This window comes from Perissodus microlepis, chromosome 17 (assembly GCF_051167445.1).
Source record: "Perissodus microlepis isolate ML-2025 ecotype Zambia chromosome 17, ASM5116744v1, whole genome shotgun sequence".
Lineage (NCBI taxonomy): Eukaryota > Metazoa > Chordata > Actinopteri > Cichliformes > Cichlidae > Perissodus > Perissodus microlepis.
Window position 1 is genome coordinate 19,010,344 of NC_140477.1, and position 19,412 is coordinate 19,029,755.

Below are 19,412 nucleotides of genomic sequence, written 5' to 3' on the forward strand. Positions count from 1 at the left end.
ACACAGCCTCGTGGTCTACACAAAACAGACTGCACACCTTCTCTGGCCGCACTCCTAGGCCCACTAGAGAGGTAGACTATGAAACATGGCGCACACAAGTGGATCTTCTCCTCTGTGATTCTCCTTTAATGATGCACTAAAGGTTAGGAACATTCTTGAAACTTTGCTCAGTGCAGCAGCAGATATCGTTAAGCGTTTTGATGTGAGCTCACCTGTCAGAGCTTATTTTAGGCAGCTTGATTCTGCTTTTAGTGTTGTAGAGAATGGAGAAGAGCTATTTGCAGCCTTTCTAAGCTCCAATCAGAATAATAGAGAAAAGCCCTCAGCATATTTGAACACACTCCATAGCCTCCTTACTCAAGCTATTTCTAGAGGGGCAGTCTCTGTTGAAACCTTGAGCAACAACATGCTCAGACAGTTCAATAGAGGCTGCTGGGATGAGTCTCATCATGGCTCTCCAGCTAGAGAACAAAAAACCCCCGAGTCCATCAGCATTTTCAGAAGTCCTCCTCGTGTTAAGAACTGAGGAAGGTGCTAGATCTGCAAAGCTAGGCTAAAATATCTTTGTTCTACAAAAGCAGCTGTACATGCCCACTCCATTTTTGATGTACCCTCCTATGATGATGAGCCTGTTCCAATACAGACTACAAAACAGAGCGAGGCATCTAAGCTTGAAAGGAGAGTGGATGAGGTTGCAAAGCAAGTAGACAAACTGAGCCAAAGGTCCAAGAATCCTCCTCCTGACAGTGAGCTTAGTGCAGCGTTAAAACAGAGACAAGAAGAAACTGTTAAACTTCAAACTAAGAAAAATGAGTTGCCTAAGCTACTGAGAGCTCGCTCAGAACTAAAAATGTTAAAGAAAATAACAGTGATGGCAAAGATTGCTTAATGGCAAGAAACAGCAGTGCCAGGAGACCTGTTAAGGTTCCCTCTATGCCAAAAGTGTGATTCTCCTTTAGATGTGGTGAAGAAGCCTATTGCTGCTCGATGTCCAAATGAACCTAACCAGAAAAATGTTGAGTTAAAGGCAAAGCAAGAAAGGTTCCAGCCCAACAGGTTACTGAGCCTTTTACTTTAAACTTGTAGCAGCTCCTATTGTGGGAGACGCAGGAGCTGAGACCAGCGTCAGCATATATTTGAACACAGCATTAGTGTTCAGAGCAAAATAAATAGTTGGGTTTAAGTCATTCACAGTTTAGACTAAAATCTAAACACTCTCCTTTACAAATAACTGTTAAAAAAAACAACCTCCAAGCAACTAGTTGAGCATGTAATTTATGGAGTGCCAAGAATGCTAAAATAAATAAACAATCATTAAATAATAAGAATAATGAGTGCACCATTAAATTCATTAAATCTCATAAGTTAAATTGGAAATAAAAGTATTAAATATATAATTAAAATGTTAATTCATTTAAAACCAACTCATTCATTTTTAGGAAAAATTTATTATTTTTTTCCATGTTTACTGTGATGCACTGCATGATGAATTTATTTCATCCGTCAACCTCACCCATCAGAGTTAGGGGGCGGGGCTAACAATGAAACGGTTAAAACGCTGCTTTAGTCCAGAGTCGATTCCTTTAGATGGCATCTCTCAGTACCAAGTAAAGAGATCGTACATGCATACTTGCTAGTTCTTATTTGGCACGTTCGCTCACGAGTCCAGACTTCTGAAGATGAGAGGACACAGCTGACAGGGAGACGGCAGCATCATCTGCCCTTCACTGTGTCATCAGATTTCTTGCAGTGATGTAATAAATGATTTTCCCTCTAAAAAAGCTGGAAAAACAAATGTTGAGAGGAGGATGGAGTATTGAGGAAAAACAAAAGTCAAATGTTTGGATTCCAATCATTCATTTTCAAATGTAGTTCTTCCTGTTTTTACCAAAGCATTTACACAGTTTTACAGAGTTTTTGAACAAATTATTCTACTTAATTATTCGACTGATTTACAAATCATGTTCCCTTATTGCACCTACCTCTATGAATTTACAGTACTGAAGCATTTCTCTGATATTTTTTGTATTTTATTTAGTAGTTAAAACTTAAAACATATGAACTAGGTACTGTTTTATTTAAGGGATTTTTTCTTTGTTGTTGCACATTGCTCTTACACTTTATTTAAAACCAGAAATAATAAAGCAGTTGACGTGTTTCAGGCTGTGACTTTTAGTATCTGTTGGTACTTCATCACTTTGAATAAGTGTAAGTCAACAGCAGGCCACACTTTCAGCACTTTCAGTCTTTCCATTAAACAAATGAACAACAATCCATTATTTTCACCATTAAACAATAAAATATGCTTCTTGACTCCTTGATGCAGGTGCCCACCTACGACCTGGTTTATCAATACTAAGCTAAAGAGGAAAGCAACTCACTGTAGTTCTCACAGCTCAGGACAAGCAGACACCTGATGTTGAGTGACTGAATGGAACTAAAATAAGAATTCATAATTATGTTTGTCTGCCATGAACACGTGATGATAAAACTCTGCATATGCAGTCAGGAGACTGATGACCTGTGAAATGAGCTGTTAGAAATGTGCAGATATGTGTAAACATTGATCAGCATTTAACATCCAGGATGGAGCAAAACTTCTGACCTGCATGTATGAGAACCTTTAATCACATCATCTTTGTAGTGAAATAGCTGATGACTCATTAAACGTTTCCATGTAATTTATCCACAGTGAAAAATATTCACTTTGCTGGATCTGAAAATCATGTGTTCATTTCATTAGACACTAGCAATACTATTAAACTGGACCTTATCATTATCATATAGCACTAAATGTGAAACTGAGTCATATCATAACAATCTATATATGTATGTGTTTGCCTGAATCTTCCAGCACAAACAGAAAGAGGAGCTGTTGTCTGAGTATCAATGCAAATACACACCAGAAATCATTCAGTAAAGACAAATTTAATAAATGAAAGCTGGTGAGAGGGCCTTTGATGTTTCTCTTTGGATCATCCTTCCATCCATTTCTTCAGCTTGGAGAGATTGGAGCCATCCCAGCTGTTATGGGGCCAGAGGCGGGGGTACAACCTGGACAGGTCAGTCTAACACAGAGAAACAGACAAGCATTCACACTCACATTCAACCTAACTGCATCTCTCTGGACTGTGGGATGAAGCTGGAGTACCTGGAGGGAACCACAAAGGCCCGAGGACTGTCTTGCTCTCAGGTGACGGCCGTTCACGCTGCTCTGAACACTCTCAGTTGTCTTTGGATCATCCTGTTGTTTGTCTCCCAGTGTCGTTACTGCTCCTCTCCTTTCAAAGACAAACACCAAATAACACCAAATGAGAGTGAATCACTTCAGAAACACAGGAACACTCCTGGTTATTGTGAGCAAACGTCATAACAAGATGAATATATTTACCATTTTACTGAGGGAAAATCTTCTGTGTGGAGTTTCTTCTCATCTTGGCTCTTTTTCCTGACATTTAGAAACAAGAGGCAGAAAAAAAAGAATAAAAGTTAAAACCTCAACGACTTTTTAATATTTGGGATATTTTAGAAACAACCTTAAACACTATTTACTACTTACCACTTTGTTCATTCTTGCTGACGTTCACTCTCCTCATCTTCTCTCTAAAGGACAAATGACAGTAAAGAGGGAATCATTTTAGTAACTTTATCAACCAGGTGAGCAGAATTTTGTCTAATAATGGATTTTTAGCATTAAAGAATAGTTTTTCAATGCGCTTTAAATGTTATCAGAGCTGATGTTGTGCCAAAAAGTGATCGCAGTCCAAAAAGTGATTTACGGTATTGAAACGTTTGTTTGTGTCATGACATTTGTGAACAGTTGATGTTTAAGGTGCAGTTCATGTGGAAGCCAGAGGAGGGTGGTGTTGTGCGCATAATACAAAGTGATGGCGAAACCTAAAAGACGGTGTCATGTCTGCTCCCTGAAGCAATCTCATAACAGTTTCAATCTATTTCAAGCCAGTTAGCACATTTCTGTTATGAAGTGCAATAATTTTTTTGGCAGTAAACGTTTAAATCCTTTTATTATGAATATCACATTCTCAGATTTTCAAGAGAGACCAGACCAATAGGGCAGCAGAAATCACAAAAATAAATAAATAAATAACAGTTTTATAAAGATTAAAACAGTAAAAAAAAAAAAAAAAGACTGGAATGATTATGATGTATAACACAGAATATGTACAATAACAGAGTTATAAACACACCTAGAAAACACGTGATACTTTTATTTCATCTATAACCTCTGTGCAAATTTTGTTGACTGCAAAGTGTTTATGAATATGTTTTTAAAAGCTGGTTATCTGACTGTCAGATAATAACAATTAAAAAGAAAGCTGATTTTTATTATTCCTAAATGGAAAAAGTCCATTATGAATTTTTGTTATGAATTTCATTTATCAATCCACCTCCTCACTGCTCTTTCCCAGTGCAGCAGCCAGAGCTGGATCAAGCAGCCAGTTGGCTTCTGGAGGAAGACTAACTGCAACAAAGGGTCTCTGGGAGGCTGCTCAGGCACAGCAGCTGAAAAATCAAAGATGAAATAAAACCTGGACCTGATCATGGTGCTGCATGAGACAAAAAGTCTAGATGATAAACCAGTGTATGAATTGGTAACACTGATTATGATGATCATGTTTAGGTGGAAACTAGCGAGCTAACTTCCTGCTAACCTCTAACTCAGTTAAATTGAATAAACTCTGTTTTCATGGATGCCTGGATGTTAAACTTAATTGTTAAACCTGGTAAAGCAGCAACGCTGATCATTTTATTAAAGATGAAAGAAGTTAGACCGTTTTTAGCTCTCAGTGATCCCTCAGTGTTCGTTTGACTTTGGGACCGATCTTACATCTTTGTTCTCAAATGTATTTTCTCAGATTCAAGCTGGCCAACGGATGTGTAACCAACTCCACAACGTCGATTATTAAGTGAATTACTGAGCAAATGCCAACTTCATGGACACTGAACAAACTGCAGTATTGTCCCTAAAGCTCCAGTCCAGTAACACTAACAGGCAAAAAGATGCACTTCTTACATATACTTACCGTCGGATTTTTTTCTGCCACTAAATTTGGTTTTCAAGCTCCATAAAGATTCATCTCAGTTATCTATTTCTTTATTTTTTAGTGATTATAGTGATATTTTCTTTAGAGAAGTATATTAGGAATGATATTAATCACAATTAATCACATTGTATTTAACAAAAATAAATGCTTCATATTTATATCATTATTTATAACAATAACGCCATTGGATGGTTTGCTTATAACACCAGGTACCATTTGCTAATGGTTTCTGTTGGTAAGGGACATCAAGTGTAGCCAGAGCATGGAGAGGGACCTTTGATGATGGGCAAACAGGCTGTAATGGATTTAATTGGATTAGCTCCATGTTTAGACTTTTTTGCAGCAGGTATCATAATGCTTTTGGCAGGTAGGTTTCATATTCTAAAATCTTAATTATTTATTAACACAATACAGGTGCTATTAGTTTATTGAAAGTTAAAAAAATGATGAAGGGATTCTTGCGTTTGGTGTTAAGGAATCAGCCACTGTAAATAAGGGTTTTGCAGCACTTAACATCCTGGTGTTGCTCTTTGATCCTCTCTTGATTCACAAAGGGTGACATCAACAACTGGTACAGATTTGAAGACAACCGTCTAAATCGATCTGAGTGTGGCCTCCCCTTTTTCCCTTTATTTTGGCGTCTGCTATATTTTTATTTTTATTTTTATTTTTAGCTGCTTGACTTTTCTAACAGATAATACAGTTTATCTACTGTTTACAGGAACTATAAGACCCTGAATAAAACCAGCACATATGGCAGTGGAGGTTTTTCCCCTTTTCGTTTTTAGGGGACATTAGCAGGAGCAGCCACTTGTTTTTATGCATTTGTTGGATTTGACTGCATTGCCACAACAGTTACATTTTAGGATTTGTACTTCAAAAGCCTTGAAATACAAATCCAGTAATTATTGCATCAGGAAAATGAAATTTTGATCAAAACAACTTCAAAATATGTTTGTGCCAATTTCAATTGTCCAGAAAAAACACAGAGATCTTTCTCACTAGAATGTTCTCTACAACATTTACACTTTTGTAAAATAGTTTATTTTACAGACATTGTGCTATGTCATAAAAATGCATCTAAAAATTAAATGATGACATAACCAGATTGGTATTTTTTTCTTTAGGAGAGGAGGTTCAGAACTTTCCTTATCTGCTTCTTGGCTTATTTTGGTGTCTCTGCTGCCCTGCCTCTTTTGATGCCATACTATTTGTTCAGCGTTCACAGCCCACACTGCCTGTGGCCTTTACATACATCGGTCGGCGCCCTGCAAAGTATGCAGTCACTGTGAGATCACTCTGTGCGCTCTCAACAAGATATAAAGCACGCAGTTAGAGGTGGGTTTAAAAAATCGATTCGTCGATTAAAATAGATTCTAACTGGAATAAAACGATATCGATTCATTAAATCCTGAAATCGATTTTTTTATATACATATGTAGTTTGCCGCGTATGAAACTTGCAAGCGGTTAACATGAGGAAGTCACGCCAGAGTTAAGTGACCAGGACGCATGGACCATCATGGCTACTCCCGGGAATGTGCCACCAAGCCTAAAGGTAGATGTCTGGCAACACTTTGGATTTAAGAACTGTGAAGACAGTGAAGAGCTGGACAAAAGCAAAGCCGTATGTAAGATGTGCAAAATGGAGGTAAAGCACTGTGGAAATACCACAAATCTCAGAAATCATTTAACGAGGCATCATACAGATATCCCGCTAGCAAAAACGGCCGACACCAAGCAACGCTCACTCGAAAAGGCATTTGCAGTGAAGTTGGCATCCACTTCTCCACGTGCCCAAAAAATAACCCAGTCTGTCGCAACTTTCATATGTAAAGATATACGTCCGTACAGCGTTGTTGAAAATGATGGCTTCCAAAACCTCATTAATACGCTAGAACCATGCTATGTTTTACCAACACGCAAACATTTGAGTGAAGTGGTAATCCCAAACATGTATGAAAAAGTGAAACACGATGTTACAGCCTCACTCAAGTCAGCAGAGAGAGTCGCTATAACCTGTGACAGCTGGACATCCAGAGCAACAGATAACTACCTGACTATCACCTCACACCATATCGACCAGGAGTGGAGACTCGTGTCTCATGTCTTACAGACAAGAACCACTGAAGCAAGCCACACAGCAGTTAATTTATCTGAAATTATGTTCAAAGCAATCGAAGAATGGGAGCTTACAAACAAAAATCCAGTCATCGTAACTGACAATGCTGCAAATATGGTGCGAGCTGTGGAAATAACGGGCTGGTTGCACATTGGTTGTTTTGCCCACACACTCAATTTAGCTTCACAAGCAGGACTGAAAGTTCCAGCTGTTGCTCAGCTGCTTGGCCGAGTGAGACGCATAGCATCCTTTTTTCATCGCAGCACTGTTGCAAGTCGCAAGCTTAAAGAGAAGCAAAAGATACTGAATCTACCTGCCCATAAGCTGGTGACTGATGGGGTGACCAGATGGAACAGCACGTTGGACATGCTGGAACACTTCCTAGAGCAACAACCAGCAATCTCTGCAGCTCTACTCTCACCTGAAGTGAGGAGAAGTGACAGTAATCTCTGTAGTCTTACAGAGGCTGACATAACTGATGGAGAAGATATAGTGAAAGCTTTGAAGCCGCTGAAAGCAGCCACACTGGTTATGTCTGAAGAAAAGTCCCCGACCCTTTCCATCATTGCACCTCTGCATGCACAGCTGCTGGAGAAGATGATCAGTGTCTCTCACGACTCCTCACTGATTAAAGACCTCAAGACTGCTGTATACGACAACTTGAAGTCAAGGTATGTTTATGAATTGTGTGTATATGCCATGAATGAGTGTAACTGTATGGATGTATGTATTACATGAAAATTCTTACTATAGTGAAAAAATATATATATTATAAAAATGTTAGTTAAGCCCTCTTGTCTAGTAATAGGCCTTTTGATTTTATATCTATCTATCTATAGATGTTTATATATAAATTATGGAAACAAAGTCGTATATTAATGTTTCTGATCTTGCATGAGTGTATGTAACCATGCACATGTATATCCAACATAATAAACTGACTTAAATGTGCAAAATCTCTTTTCAAGATATGTGGCCCTAAAGGACAAGCTGTACATTGCATCAGCATTAGATCCTCGCTTTAAGGCCCTGCCATTCTTGTCCAAAGAGACCTGTAACAACACATTCTCTCAGTTGGTGTTGGAAGCAGCAGGTTTGGAGAACGTGGACACCGCTATTGTGAGTTACAGAAACAAAAACAAAAAATTATTGTTTTTTTTGCACTACTCGAGTTAGAATATAAATAGTAATTTCTTTATTAATTAAGTTTTCATTTTTCTACAGCGACAGTCTGATGGTGACACATCTGAGGAAACTGTCCCTGACATCTCTCTTGGTGGTGTTAATGAAGTGGATTATGCCCCTCCAATTAAGAGGTCAAAGGACTCTGCATTAATTTTTCTCCTTGGGCCAGCCTACTCAACAAAAACATCAGCACCACAGAAAACACCAACTCAGAAGGCAAAGGAAGAAGTGAATCGATACAGGGACGTTGAGCCTGTTGCACTTTCTGAGGATCCATTGATCTGGTGGAGGGACCGTGAAAGGGAGTATCCTCTTTTGGCTCTACAAGCAAAGCAGTATCTTTCCATACCTGGGACCAGTGTTCCTTCTGAACGAGTGTTTTCAACTGCTGGTGACACTGTTACCGCACAAAGGAGCTACCTGACTCCACAACATGTAGACCAGCTTCTCTTCTTGCAGAAAAACCTTACAGTCTCAAAGAAGTGAGAGGGTAGTTATAAATAAGGCTAAATTGCATGAGTTTCACAGAGGTTTTACAATACTGTTCAGTATGTTTTCATTTTTTGAAGTATTTTAAAAGGCAGTTTTTCATTTTCTGATCGGTCAGTTTCTGTCAGTTCACTTGTACACGCTGTGTTATCCTGTGTGTCTCCAAAACACAATAGTGGATTTCAGAAAAGCTGTGTGAGACACTAACAGCAAAACTATTTATCTGAGGTTTTACTGATGTTTACAAAAGATATGTTCTATTTGCACTGGATCCCTGATCCACTTGAAATGTATGTATGAAAATAAATATATACTAATGTTAATTAAAAATTACATTATTGTAACTGCTTTAGTATCTGTTCTTAATTTTGAAATTTATATAATTCATTCACAAGGCTTAGAGGGTTCTTTTGACAGTACATATACAAGGTGAATTATCATAATTTTATATATATTATGGTTCATATAATAATATTTCGAAATGATTCAAAATCGAATTGAATCGAATCGATCGAATCGATTCTAGAAATCAGTGACGATACCCAGCCCTACACGCAGTACCACATATAAACAGAACCACAGCTATAGAGTGAGATTCTTGACAAAACTAAATGTAGTATTTAGCTGCTTTTGAAATAGGAATAAAGTCTAATATAGTCTAATATAAATATTAATATTTCTTAAACCCCTGGCATTTAACAAAATAACAGAAAAAGAGATGCTTTAACAAGTTAATATAAAATACAACAATGGATGCTTAGATGCTCTTGCTGAGCTCAAATACACATTAACACTTTGAACATTTCTAGGAAATAACAAAAATATATTTTAAATAGCAAATCTCAAAAGTATAAGTGAGGGATGCTTGTTAACTCAAGTTTTACTACCTGGATCCTGGGTTGGCCGCTAACAGTTTCAGGTGAGTTCTTGTCCACAGCAGCAGCAGCCTGAATTTTCGGACACAGCTCCACCACTTTCCCCTTTATATTTCCATTGGCTTCCTCAGTGACTCCATATAAAAAAAAAAACAGTCTTGCTGTGAAGAGCTACTCTCCATTTCATAGAGAGACTTTTTCGCAGCTGGAGACTTGGAAACTCACAATGCATTGAGCGTCGCCGGATTCAAGGTGCTAGCTTACTCATAACAGGCCATGTTGCAGCAGATGGCCGCCCCTCCCTGAGCCTGGTTCTGCCGGAGGTTTCTTCCTGTTAAAAGGGAGTTTTTCCTTCCCATTGTCGCAAAAGCGCTTGCTCATAGGGGGTCATATGATTGTTGGGTTTTCTCTGTATGTAATGTAGAATATAAAGCGCCTTGAGGCGACTTTTGATGCGATTTAAATGAAATTGAATTGAATTGAATAGAAAAATATTACCTGATGAAACTTCAGTAAACTTGCTCTGGCCTGCTACATTCTCATTCTCTTACGATTCGACGTTTATACATCTCAGTTTCTTCTAACACAAGATCGGTTTAAAAGTGGAGAACAGGTTTCTTTTTTAAAACCAGTTTAAGATTTATTTTGTTCAGCGGAGATGCTTCTACTCGGCAGCCATCTTGGAATCTCCCCCGCCCTGGCTGTTTTGTTACCATGGATGCAGCTTTACAACGGCAAGACATTGCACGTGACATTCTGTGTAAGGTCACAAACACCCTACCACTGTTAGACGTGTTCGTTTTTGAGACGTCACTTTGGGAGAATACAGCTTTCGGTGCATTAACTGCATTTTTGTTTGCTTAAACAGGCAAAAATTATAACTTTACACGATAGCGCAACGAAAATCATCGCTTTATAGAAATGAATGTAAGTACAAGCTTCTGTTTACTTCTCTAAACATACTTTTCACATCTCAAAATCCTGAAGAGAAAACGTAGATGCTAAAAAGTAAAAACAGATAAAGACTGTTGTAACAATAACTGAGATATGAAGACAGCTCATCACTTTTTCTGTTTTCATGCTTTCTGTTGTTATGGCATAAAGTTAAAGTACTTTGGTCATTAAAAAACAAACCTTCTAGGATTAGATGTGTGATGGTGTAATGTCGTTTAGTTTATCACAGTAAAATTGTGAATCTTATTTTTGTAAAATAATTTTTAAACATTTCAAGTCAACTCAGCTTTTTTTCCTTTAATCTGATTGTCTAGAGATATACAGAGGATATAGAAAACATGGAGAGAAGGACAGACACTCTTTCCCGAATTGATGAGATTCTTCGACCTGTAGAGGACTTACAAAATCGGATCCGTGACCGGATTTTCAATGGTCACTTGGAATCCAGGGTGGCTGTTGGAAACGTGACAGCCTTTAGAGAAACACCCAGGGACAGCCTGCATCCACTTGGTGAAATTTTTGGGGAGGTGCAGCCGCAGCGGGAATTGAGCTTGGCATCTTCATTGAGCTCTGATGGAAGTTCAATAACACCTCGAGACAGTCGCACTCCCGAGGAGCTCAGGGCTATCCCATTAGTTAAGACACCCTCTCCTCCTCCACCATTTGCTCCGTGTCCTCCATCATCCTCTCGACCTCACAGAAGTCAGATTCCAGTGAGGTCAAAAAACTACAGAGAAACAGGTCAGTTCTTATATCGACGCAGTAAAGAGTCAGAATGTCAGACATTTAAACCCTTCAGACTTTTAATCAGCTGTTGTGTGCGAGATAAACCCTCCAACCAGAGTTTACACATTGCTAAAACACATTGAATGTTTGGGTGTTGCCATGGTAAAATATCTATAGAGGTGAAAAGTTTGACATTTCAGCTTCACTTTTTATCCAGCCTGTGATTTGGTTTTATTTGAATACAAATTTTGGTAAATGGTTAATTAAGACTGATTATGTTGAATTGAAAACTTGTACTTTAATTTAATAAACACACTTATAGACATACATGGTTTGCTCTCCCCTTTAAAGTGCACTTTTGTCTTGTTCATTTTCAGCTGCAAACAAACTGAAATGTGAGTAATAAATATTTCATGATCTAATCTGTGCAGACAAAGAAGTCGCCGGTGGTGTCAGGCTGGTGACAGCCCAACATATGGTTAGGGCATTGGAGCAAACACGTCAAAAAATTGTGGATGCCTACCTGCCCCAAACCCTTGCAGCTCGGCGGCGGCTTCTTCCTTCCCGAGCTCCAGCTCCAGCTCCAGTTCCTGCCCCCCCTCGAGTTCCAGCTCCACGAGCTGGAAGAGGAGCTGGGGCTCGAGCAAGGGTTGTAGCTCCGACCCCTGTTCGAGCTCCAGCTCCTCCTGGAGCTCCAGTTCCGGCCCCCCCCTCGAGTTCCAGCGCCTCAAACTGGAGGAGGAGCTGGAGTTCGAGCAGGGGCTGGAGCTACAGCCCCTGCTCGAACTCCAGCTCCTCCAGCTCCTCCAGCTCCTCCAGCTCCTCCTCAAACTCCAGCTCCAGAACAAAGGAAACCTCGAAGGGTTGTTAGACACCCTCCAGAGGTGGACTTTAAAGGGCTTATCATGGGGTACCTCCTGTCAATTGACAAAAAGTTAGGGGAGGAGCTTCAGCCAGTCTCGAATCCTTCAGAGACTCTCCGGCTGAGCCTCAGCCTGCTGAGTCAGGACGACTGGTAAAATGATTTTCTTCTGTTATCATTAATTATTTTCATTTTAATGTGAGGATATGAGTTTTAAAACTATTTGATGTTCCTACAGGCAGAAAAAGATACAGGGGCTACGATACATTCGCACCCTGGCGCGGCATCACCAAAAGGAGTTGGAGTTAAACCTCCGTACAGTTTGCTTGGGGGTGACACAAGAGGTATACCAGCTGTTTTTCTCTCTACATCTGTGTTTTTGCCACTCTCTTCTGTCCATGTTTGCAAGCGTGCCCTGTCTCATGCAGTTTTGTAACAGGTTTGATTTCTAACTGCTGAAATTTCCTCTGATTCTTTAGATTAAAAACAATCGCTCTTGTGTGTCCTGTGCGGCACTGGACACCGTAATATATTTGTGTGTACACCTCAGAGAGAGGATGGACAAAGAAGCTGAATGGACCTGTGAGAGTTTACTCCGGGTGTTTGCAAGGGCAAACACCAATGTGTTCATTCAGCAGCATGCCAAGGAAGCTCTGACAGCTCTGGTTCACGGTTGTAGCCCGAGTCGCTTTCTAAACAGCCTGGTGACTATGGGTTTGAAGTAAGTTCACACCTGTGAAGTGTATCTGTGACCCCAGCATCACAATCAGATCAGGTGAAAATCAAACACACTGAGTGGATTTGTCTGTGTTTCCTTCCTCAGACATAAGAGCGTTCTCGTGAGAGCTGGTGCCGCACTGGGGCTCTTTATCATCAATAAATTCATGGAAGCGGAGAAAGTCCTGTCTGCAGGACAGATTTTCACCAAATGCTTCCTGTTGGCTGTCAGTGAACTGTGTCAGGATGCTTCCTCTGAAGTCAGGTCAGTGTGAACTTTTAACAATTATAGGCTGACATTTCTATTTTACTTTCTTTTGATAAATTCTCTGCATTTACTTAGAAACTAAAGTGTTGATTAAAACTGCATCTCTCTGCAGAGCTCATGGAAAGGCCATCCTAAAAGACCTGGTCAAACAGAGGAAATTCAAAAAGATGTGGGAAGAAAGCGTCTCAGATAAATCCCGTTGTGAAGTGGAAAGAAGACTCAGAGACGTATTTCAGAAACAGCAGACACAGGTAAGCCGCACAGCATACATGAGCAGCCTTCACATTCAGAAACCACTTTGAAGGCTGCTCATTATTGTGTGGCATTTTCACAAATTTTTTTAACTACTTCTGCCTAAAATATTTGTATCCAGTTTTAATTTTTATTTTACTTTTAATTAGCTCATGGTTTAACTATCCGGTCTTTAAGTGATGACATAATAAATCCTGCTTCCGGGCCCAAATTACTCTACGTTTAATAAAGCTGTTGTGTTTTTAACATGTTTTAATGCTTAATATCTTGTTCTATTTAATCTCAACAAGCCCCTAAAAACAGTCAGTGATCACTGTCTGCTTCCTCGGTTTTTATTACTGCATTTTAAAACTCAGTCAGTTTTTTGGGGGAATGTCCCCAAACCTTACGATGTAACTACAGCCCAGGCGATGCATTAATGACTAACCCTTATATTGTGGATGGATTATCTCAGTTGTTCTCCTGACAAAAGTTTGGTCCTTTTACAGCATCCTGCCATGTGATTACACGTGACTTGTCCTTATCCGGGATATCGGGAGTCCTCACGTTAACTTTGACTGAGTGGAAAAAAGTTAGCGTTCATCCTTCAGCTTCACTATTTAATTCAGTATGCTGAATCTTAGCATTGAATGTCCACGATATTCTAATCAGTACAATTTAGGCATTCACTCCACCTACAGTATCTACACCTGTGTGGCAAATGTGTGGTAAAGATATAGATAATGAAATGTAATTATTAATAAATGCCGTGCCCTGAGTCCCCTTAGCTAATTATGCACATCACATCTGCTTCAGGTAAGTAAATATGTCATTTAATTATTTGATATAACATGCACAGTAAGTAAATATGTAATATGCACAAAAAACACTCACTTATCCACCAACTAGTCGAGGCAGATGGCCGCCCTCCTGGAGCCTGGTTCTGCCAGGGAGTTTTTCCTCTCCACGGTCGCTCATAGGGATCAATTGGATACAATAACTTTGTTGCTTTTTGGTCCGTCACATTGACCAAAAAGCAACATGTTCTGTGGCAAGTGAGTGTTTTACATTTTCCATCTGTGAACCGTAGCTTCTACCGCTCATTTATTGATTTGGAACTAATTTGGCACAAAATAAAGAAAAGACAACAAATGTTCTTGTCTTTCTTCAAGTCATTTTCAATAAATAAATTCAATAGATCAAACAAATGATCAGATAATCTGCTTTTCTGACGCAAGTCCCGTCTCTCTTGTTTGTTTATTGCCCACTTTGCGCCTGAAAGAGGAAACCAGCTGAGCTGAACAGGTGATGGAGAAACAGGTTTACCTTTTAGGTGATATGAATGAGTTGAAGGGAAGTTATGAACTGTTTCTGAGAGACAAATCACACCAGGATCCTTCTCTACGTAGTAGTGATGGGATTTCCGGCTCTTTTTAGAGAACCGGCTCTTTCGGTTCGGCTCACTAAAACGAGCCGGCTCTTTCGGCTCCGAACCGGCTCTTCAGGTTGTTTTGTTGCTTTAATTTATTTATTATTAACAATAATATAAAATTATGCACAAAAGGAATTACTAATGTAAAAAAAAAAAGTGGTTTTATTTATATATGTTTATATATAAATATATGCAGTGGCCCCTAGAGACAAAACACGTACAAACTCCAAAAAGCACATACAAACTCCAAAACTCATTTCTAGCATTTCTAGCATAAGTGATCTAGGTAGTAGGGCTGGGTATCGTCACTGATTTCTAGAATCGATTCGTTTCCGATTCACAAGGTCCCGAATCGATTCGATCCACGATTTGATTCGATTCGATTCGATTCGATTCGAATCTGGGAAATTTTGACAGTCAGAAATAGTATAATTCAGATCAGTACATTTACATATTTTTGTATCTATAAAAAGGAAGCTGACACTTTCGAGACTTTATCAAAGGTGTGAGCGTCACAGCGAGGCCTTCGTGTCAAAGTAGCTGAAGATAAAAGACAGAAAAACATGAAGGTGATTTTCCTGGCCTGGGATTTTATAAAAATATTCTGCAGTACATCAAAAACGAAAGAATACCATTAATGAACATATGAACGTTACCTCTGAAGTTACAGCGGTTTTATTAGAGACACGGCTAAGCGTTTTGCATTTTGCATAATTTTAAAAAGTTTACATTTGTTCAGTATTGAATTAGGTTTTCTTTTCGGAAATATGTAAAACGAAAAAAAAAACCAGCGGCCGACAGCGCTGCAAATAACGGTAGACTTGTGCGTAACAAGCAAGCGAATAATGCAGAAAACAGACAGACAGAGAGAGAGAGAGAAAGAGAGCTGTGCATGAAGTGTGATTTTATCCTGGTGTTAGCAAAACAGCAAAAGTCAGAGTGAATTCATGACGATGTTTATGTGAAGGGTAGTTTGGATCTTCTTTTGCTGCTGGTTCAGTCAATATTGTTTGGAGAGAGATCAGACTAACAGCTTTAGAATCAGCACAAAAAGGGCGTAAACACAAAGCGCGGACCCGCCGACAGATCAGGATCAGCGAGCTGTCGGCTTTCAGCCCCGACCGTCAGCTGAGAAAGGCGACATCTAACTGATTCTGATCCGCGGGTCCACGCTGTGTGTTTATGTCTTTGTGCAGAATCCGTGTTCCTGCTCTCATTTACTGTCTTAGCTGTTTGGTGGTTATTGAAATTTTGTGATCTTTCACCTGAGATTCTGGAAATTCGGGCAAAATAAATTTATACTAGAAAAATTTGCATTTCCTGCGAAAATGCAGTGTGGATGCTTTAAAGCTGAAGCTGTATGCAAAAACTAGCTGAAAAAGCTGAAAAGTTGCAGAAATTGTAAAAACTTTGCAGAAGCAAAGGAACTTTGCTAAAATGGAATAACTTAGCAGAACTGCAATATCTTAGAGGAAATATAATACTTGGCAGAAATACAATAGCATAGCAGAACTTAGCAGAAATATTGTAACTTACCAGAAACATGATAACTTCTCAAAAATACAAGAATTTAGGAGAAATAGTATAAGATAACAGAAAGAATATATTTAGCCAAAAATACTTAAGCATTACAGAAACACTATGATTTAGAAAAATAGTACAACAGAGCAGAAATACTGTGATTTACCAGAGACACTGTGATGAACTATGAATATTGTAATTTTAAATGAATACTATGTTTTAGCACAAATACTATAATTTGACAGAAATACTATCATTTGGCAGAAATACTATGTTTCAGCACAAATACTCTGGTTTAGCACAAATATTATAAGATAGCAGAAATACAATTATATAGCAGAAATGCTATATTTAGAAAGAAAAATATAATATAGTAGAAATAGTATGATTTAGCAGAAATACTACAATATAGCATAATAACAATGATTTAGAACAAATACTATGATTGAGCAGAATAGTAATAACTTAAGTGAAAATACTGGAAAAGTAAGATGACAAGCTGAAAAAAAAACGGAACATGGTTAAATTCCCTCAAAACTAATTGTTGTTCACCTGTGAAAAAAAAATAAAGAAATAAAAATAAATTTAAAAAACAAGAAGGAACAGCCAACAGATACACACAAAATTAAATATGTATACACAAATGCACAGAGAGAGAGACACACGGAGGGTCTATGCCAGTCAACCAGTCTGAATATATTATATTTTTTTCCAACAATGAGATGCTGCCCTAAAGAGGGTCTCTCTCTCTCTCTCTCTCTCTCACACACACACACACACACACACACACACACACACAGGGAGAGAGAAGCATGTTTTCAGTCAAGCAGCCTGGGAGCTGCTAAATTTGAATCCAGAGGCTGTGTACTTTTTCCCGCCAAAACAGGTGCACACACGCAGCACAGAGACAGGATTTTTGTAGTCTATTTCTCATAGTGAGGATTCCCCTCAAACAAATGACCATAATTTCCTAACCGTAGGGACTAGAACGGTCATTCTTACACCGTTTTGTTCAGAAGAGATGGGAGAATCTTCAAGTGTTGACAATTTATCATTAAAATATGAATTATTGAAGATATTTGACTTGTAATGCACCATAACGGAGTAGAGCGAAGCGAAAACTGCCTTGACTTGCCCTCAAACAACGCTTTGTAACTCTAAATCTATTTGGAGTATCGATATCATTCTTTCACCGTAAGAGACAGCAGGCTTTGGTGAACAGTCATGGAAATTTTCAGGTCTCTGTGGAAAACCATCAAAAAGATATGATGAGAGAAAAAAGTGGTTCATTTCCAGAGTTTGAAATCTGAAGAAATCTGAGTGAAGGACGAATTTCCTACCCTCAAACAAGTCCAACTCATCTCAGAACGGTAATAGGTGAGAAAAAAATTCTTGAATTGTGAGCATCAGGAGTGTTAAGCCTCATGTCTTAACTTCGCTTCGTTAAGGAGATATGACAATTCGAATATGCCTCTCATTACAGAAATCCAGCGGTGATTTTGAACAAACTCTCCATTGACTTTATATGGAGAGTTTTGAGACTTTGTGTTGGTCTGAGGAGATTTGCCAAAATTCTATAAATCCCACAACAATGATAGTGACATTTTCTGAAAGCCAGCAAAAATACCTACGTTTTCATGTATAATTTGTGGAAGTTGAGTGAAAATTGAGCAAGTAGCAAGAAGTTGTTCGGACATGAAGAGAAGACTGCAAAACCTTCAGTGGCACACTGGAAGCCAAGTGCATAGCAACCATAACAACGCATGTATTTTGTGAAAAATCACAATTTTGCAACTGAAAACTTTAAGAGGCATAAAAGCAAAACGGTAAAAGATTTGAAAAAGCTGATTTATACCTGAATAGCCCAATAATTTGAGAACATTTTAAAGTTTGAATGGTTGTTCAACGTGAAAATATGAGGAAGTAGTTAAGTTTCAAAAACAAGCAAATTTTAGCAGAATTGCAGAAGTTTCCCATTCATTTCAATGGGACAAATTAAGCTTAATATTTTAAAAAGTATAATAGTGAAAAATACCAAAAGACATAGCACACATTAGCAGAAATAGCAGAATAGTTTAAAATTTGAACGGTGAAAATCGGCTGAAAATTGTGGAAGTAGTTAAGTGCCAAAAGTGTACGGAAGTCCCAAGAGGAACTCAATAGTGTGGATGCTTAAAGCATCCACACAATTAAAAAAATCGATTCAGGATTTTAATGAATCGATTTCACGTTATCCAAGCCAGAATCGATTTTAATCGATGAATCGATTATAAAAACCCACCCCTACTAGGTAGCTCTGAACTTCCAAAACAGAGCTACCTAGATCACTTAAATTACACAATTGCAAGTATGAAAGCATATGTGTATTGTTTGTGTATTTATACACAACCATTCATATATAGTCAAATAAAATTTAAAAAAAAGTTCATTTACCTGTTATTACCACACACCAAATCCGGTCGTTGGTACTTGCTGGCTTGTGTAGCCACTAGGTAACAGAAGTTCAACACTGCCCCTAGCACCCTGGAGCACTTCTGTTGTCTTTTGTACGTGTTTTGAGTTTTTATGTGCTTCTGAGTTTTTACGTGTTTTGGAGTTTGTACGTGTTTTGGAGTTTGTACGTGTTTTGGAGTTTTTACGTGTTTTGGAGTTTGTACATGTTTTTACGTGTTTTGGAGTTTTTAAGTGTTTTGGAGTTTGTACGTGTTTTGGAGTTTGTACGTGCTTCAGGGTTTGTACGTGCTTCAGGGTTCGTACGTGATTTGAAGTTTGTACGTGCTTTGTCTGTAGGGGCCACCGTAAATATACTTTTATTTATTCACGCCACATAAAATGTAATAAATAAATCATATAATACAAAAACCTACTAGTCACAGTTCAACTTTTAACTATTTAAATTTTCAGCTTTTTCCTTTTAAACCAATTTAAAGTGAAACAACACAAAACACTGCAAATCACAACACAA

General features: G+C 38.5%; 1 protein-coding gene and 1 long non-coding RNA gene across 2 annotated transcripts; one reads left to right on the plus strand and one right to left on the minus strand.

Moving 5' to 3' along the window:
- Positions 1–3,006: 3,006 nt before the first annotated feature.
- Positions 3,007–3,688, minus strand: LOC146369485 (uncharacterized). Its single transcript, XR_014797366.1, has 4 exons — positions 3,560–3,688; positions 3,392–3,448; positions 3,152–3,281; positions 3,007–3,068 (listed from the first exon to the last, which is right to left on the minus strand). It is a non-coding gene; the product is annotated as an uncharacterized LOC146369485 (long non-coding RNA).
- Positions 3,689–6,979: 3,291 nt separating this feature from the next.
- LOC146369486 (E3 SUMO-protein ligase ZBED1-like) lies at positions 6,980–9,105 on the plus strand. Its single transcript, XM_084910242.1, has 3 exons — positions 6,980–7,858; positions 8,156–8,306; positions 8,412–9,105. The coding sequence occupies exons 1-3, from the start codon at positions 7,020–7,022 to the stop codon at positions 8,856–8,858; spliced, it is 1,437 nt and encodes a 478-aa protein (XP_084766368.1). The 5' UTR covers positions 6,980–7,019; the 3' UTR covers positions 8,859–9,105.
- The last annotated feature ends 10,307 nt before the right edge of the window (positions 9,106–19,412 follow it).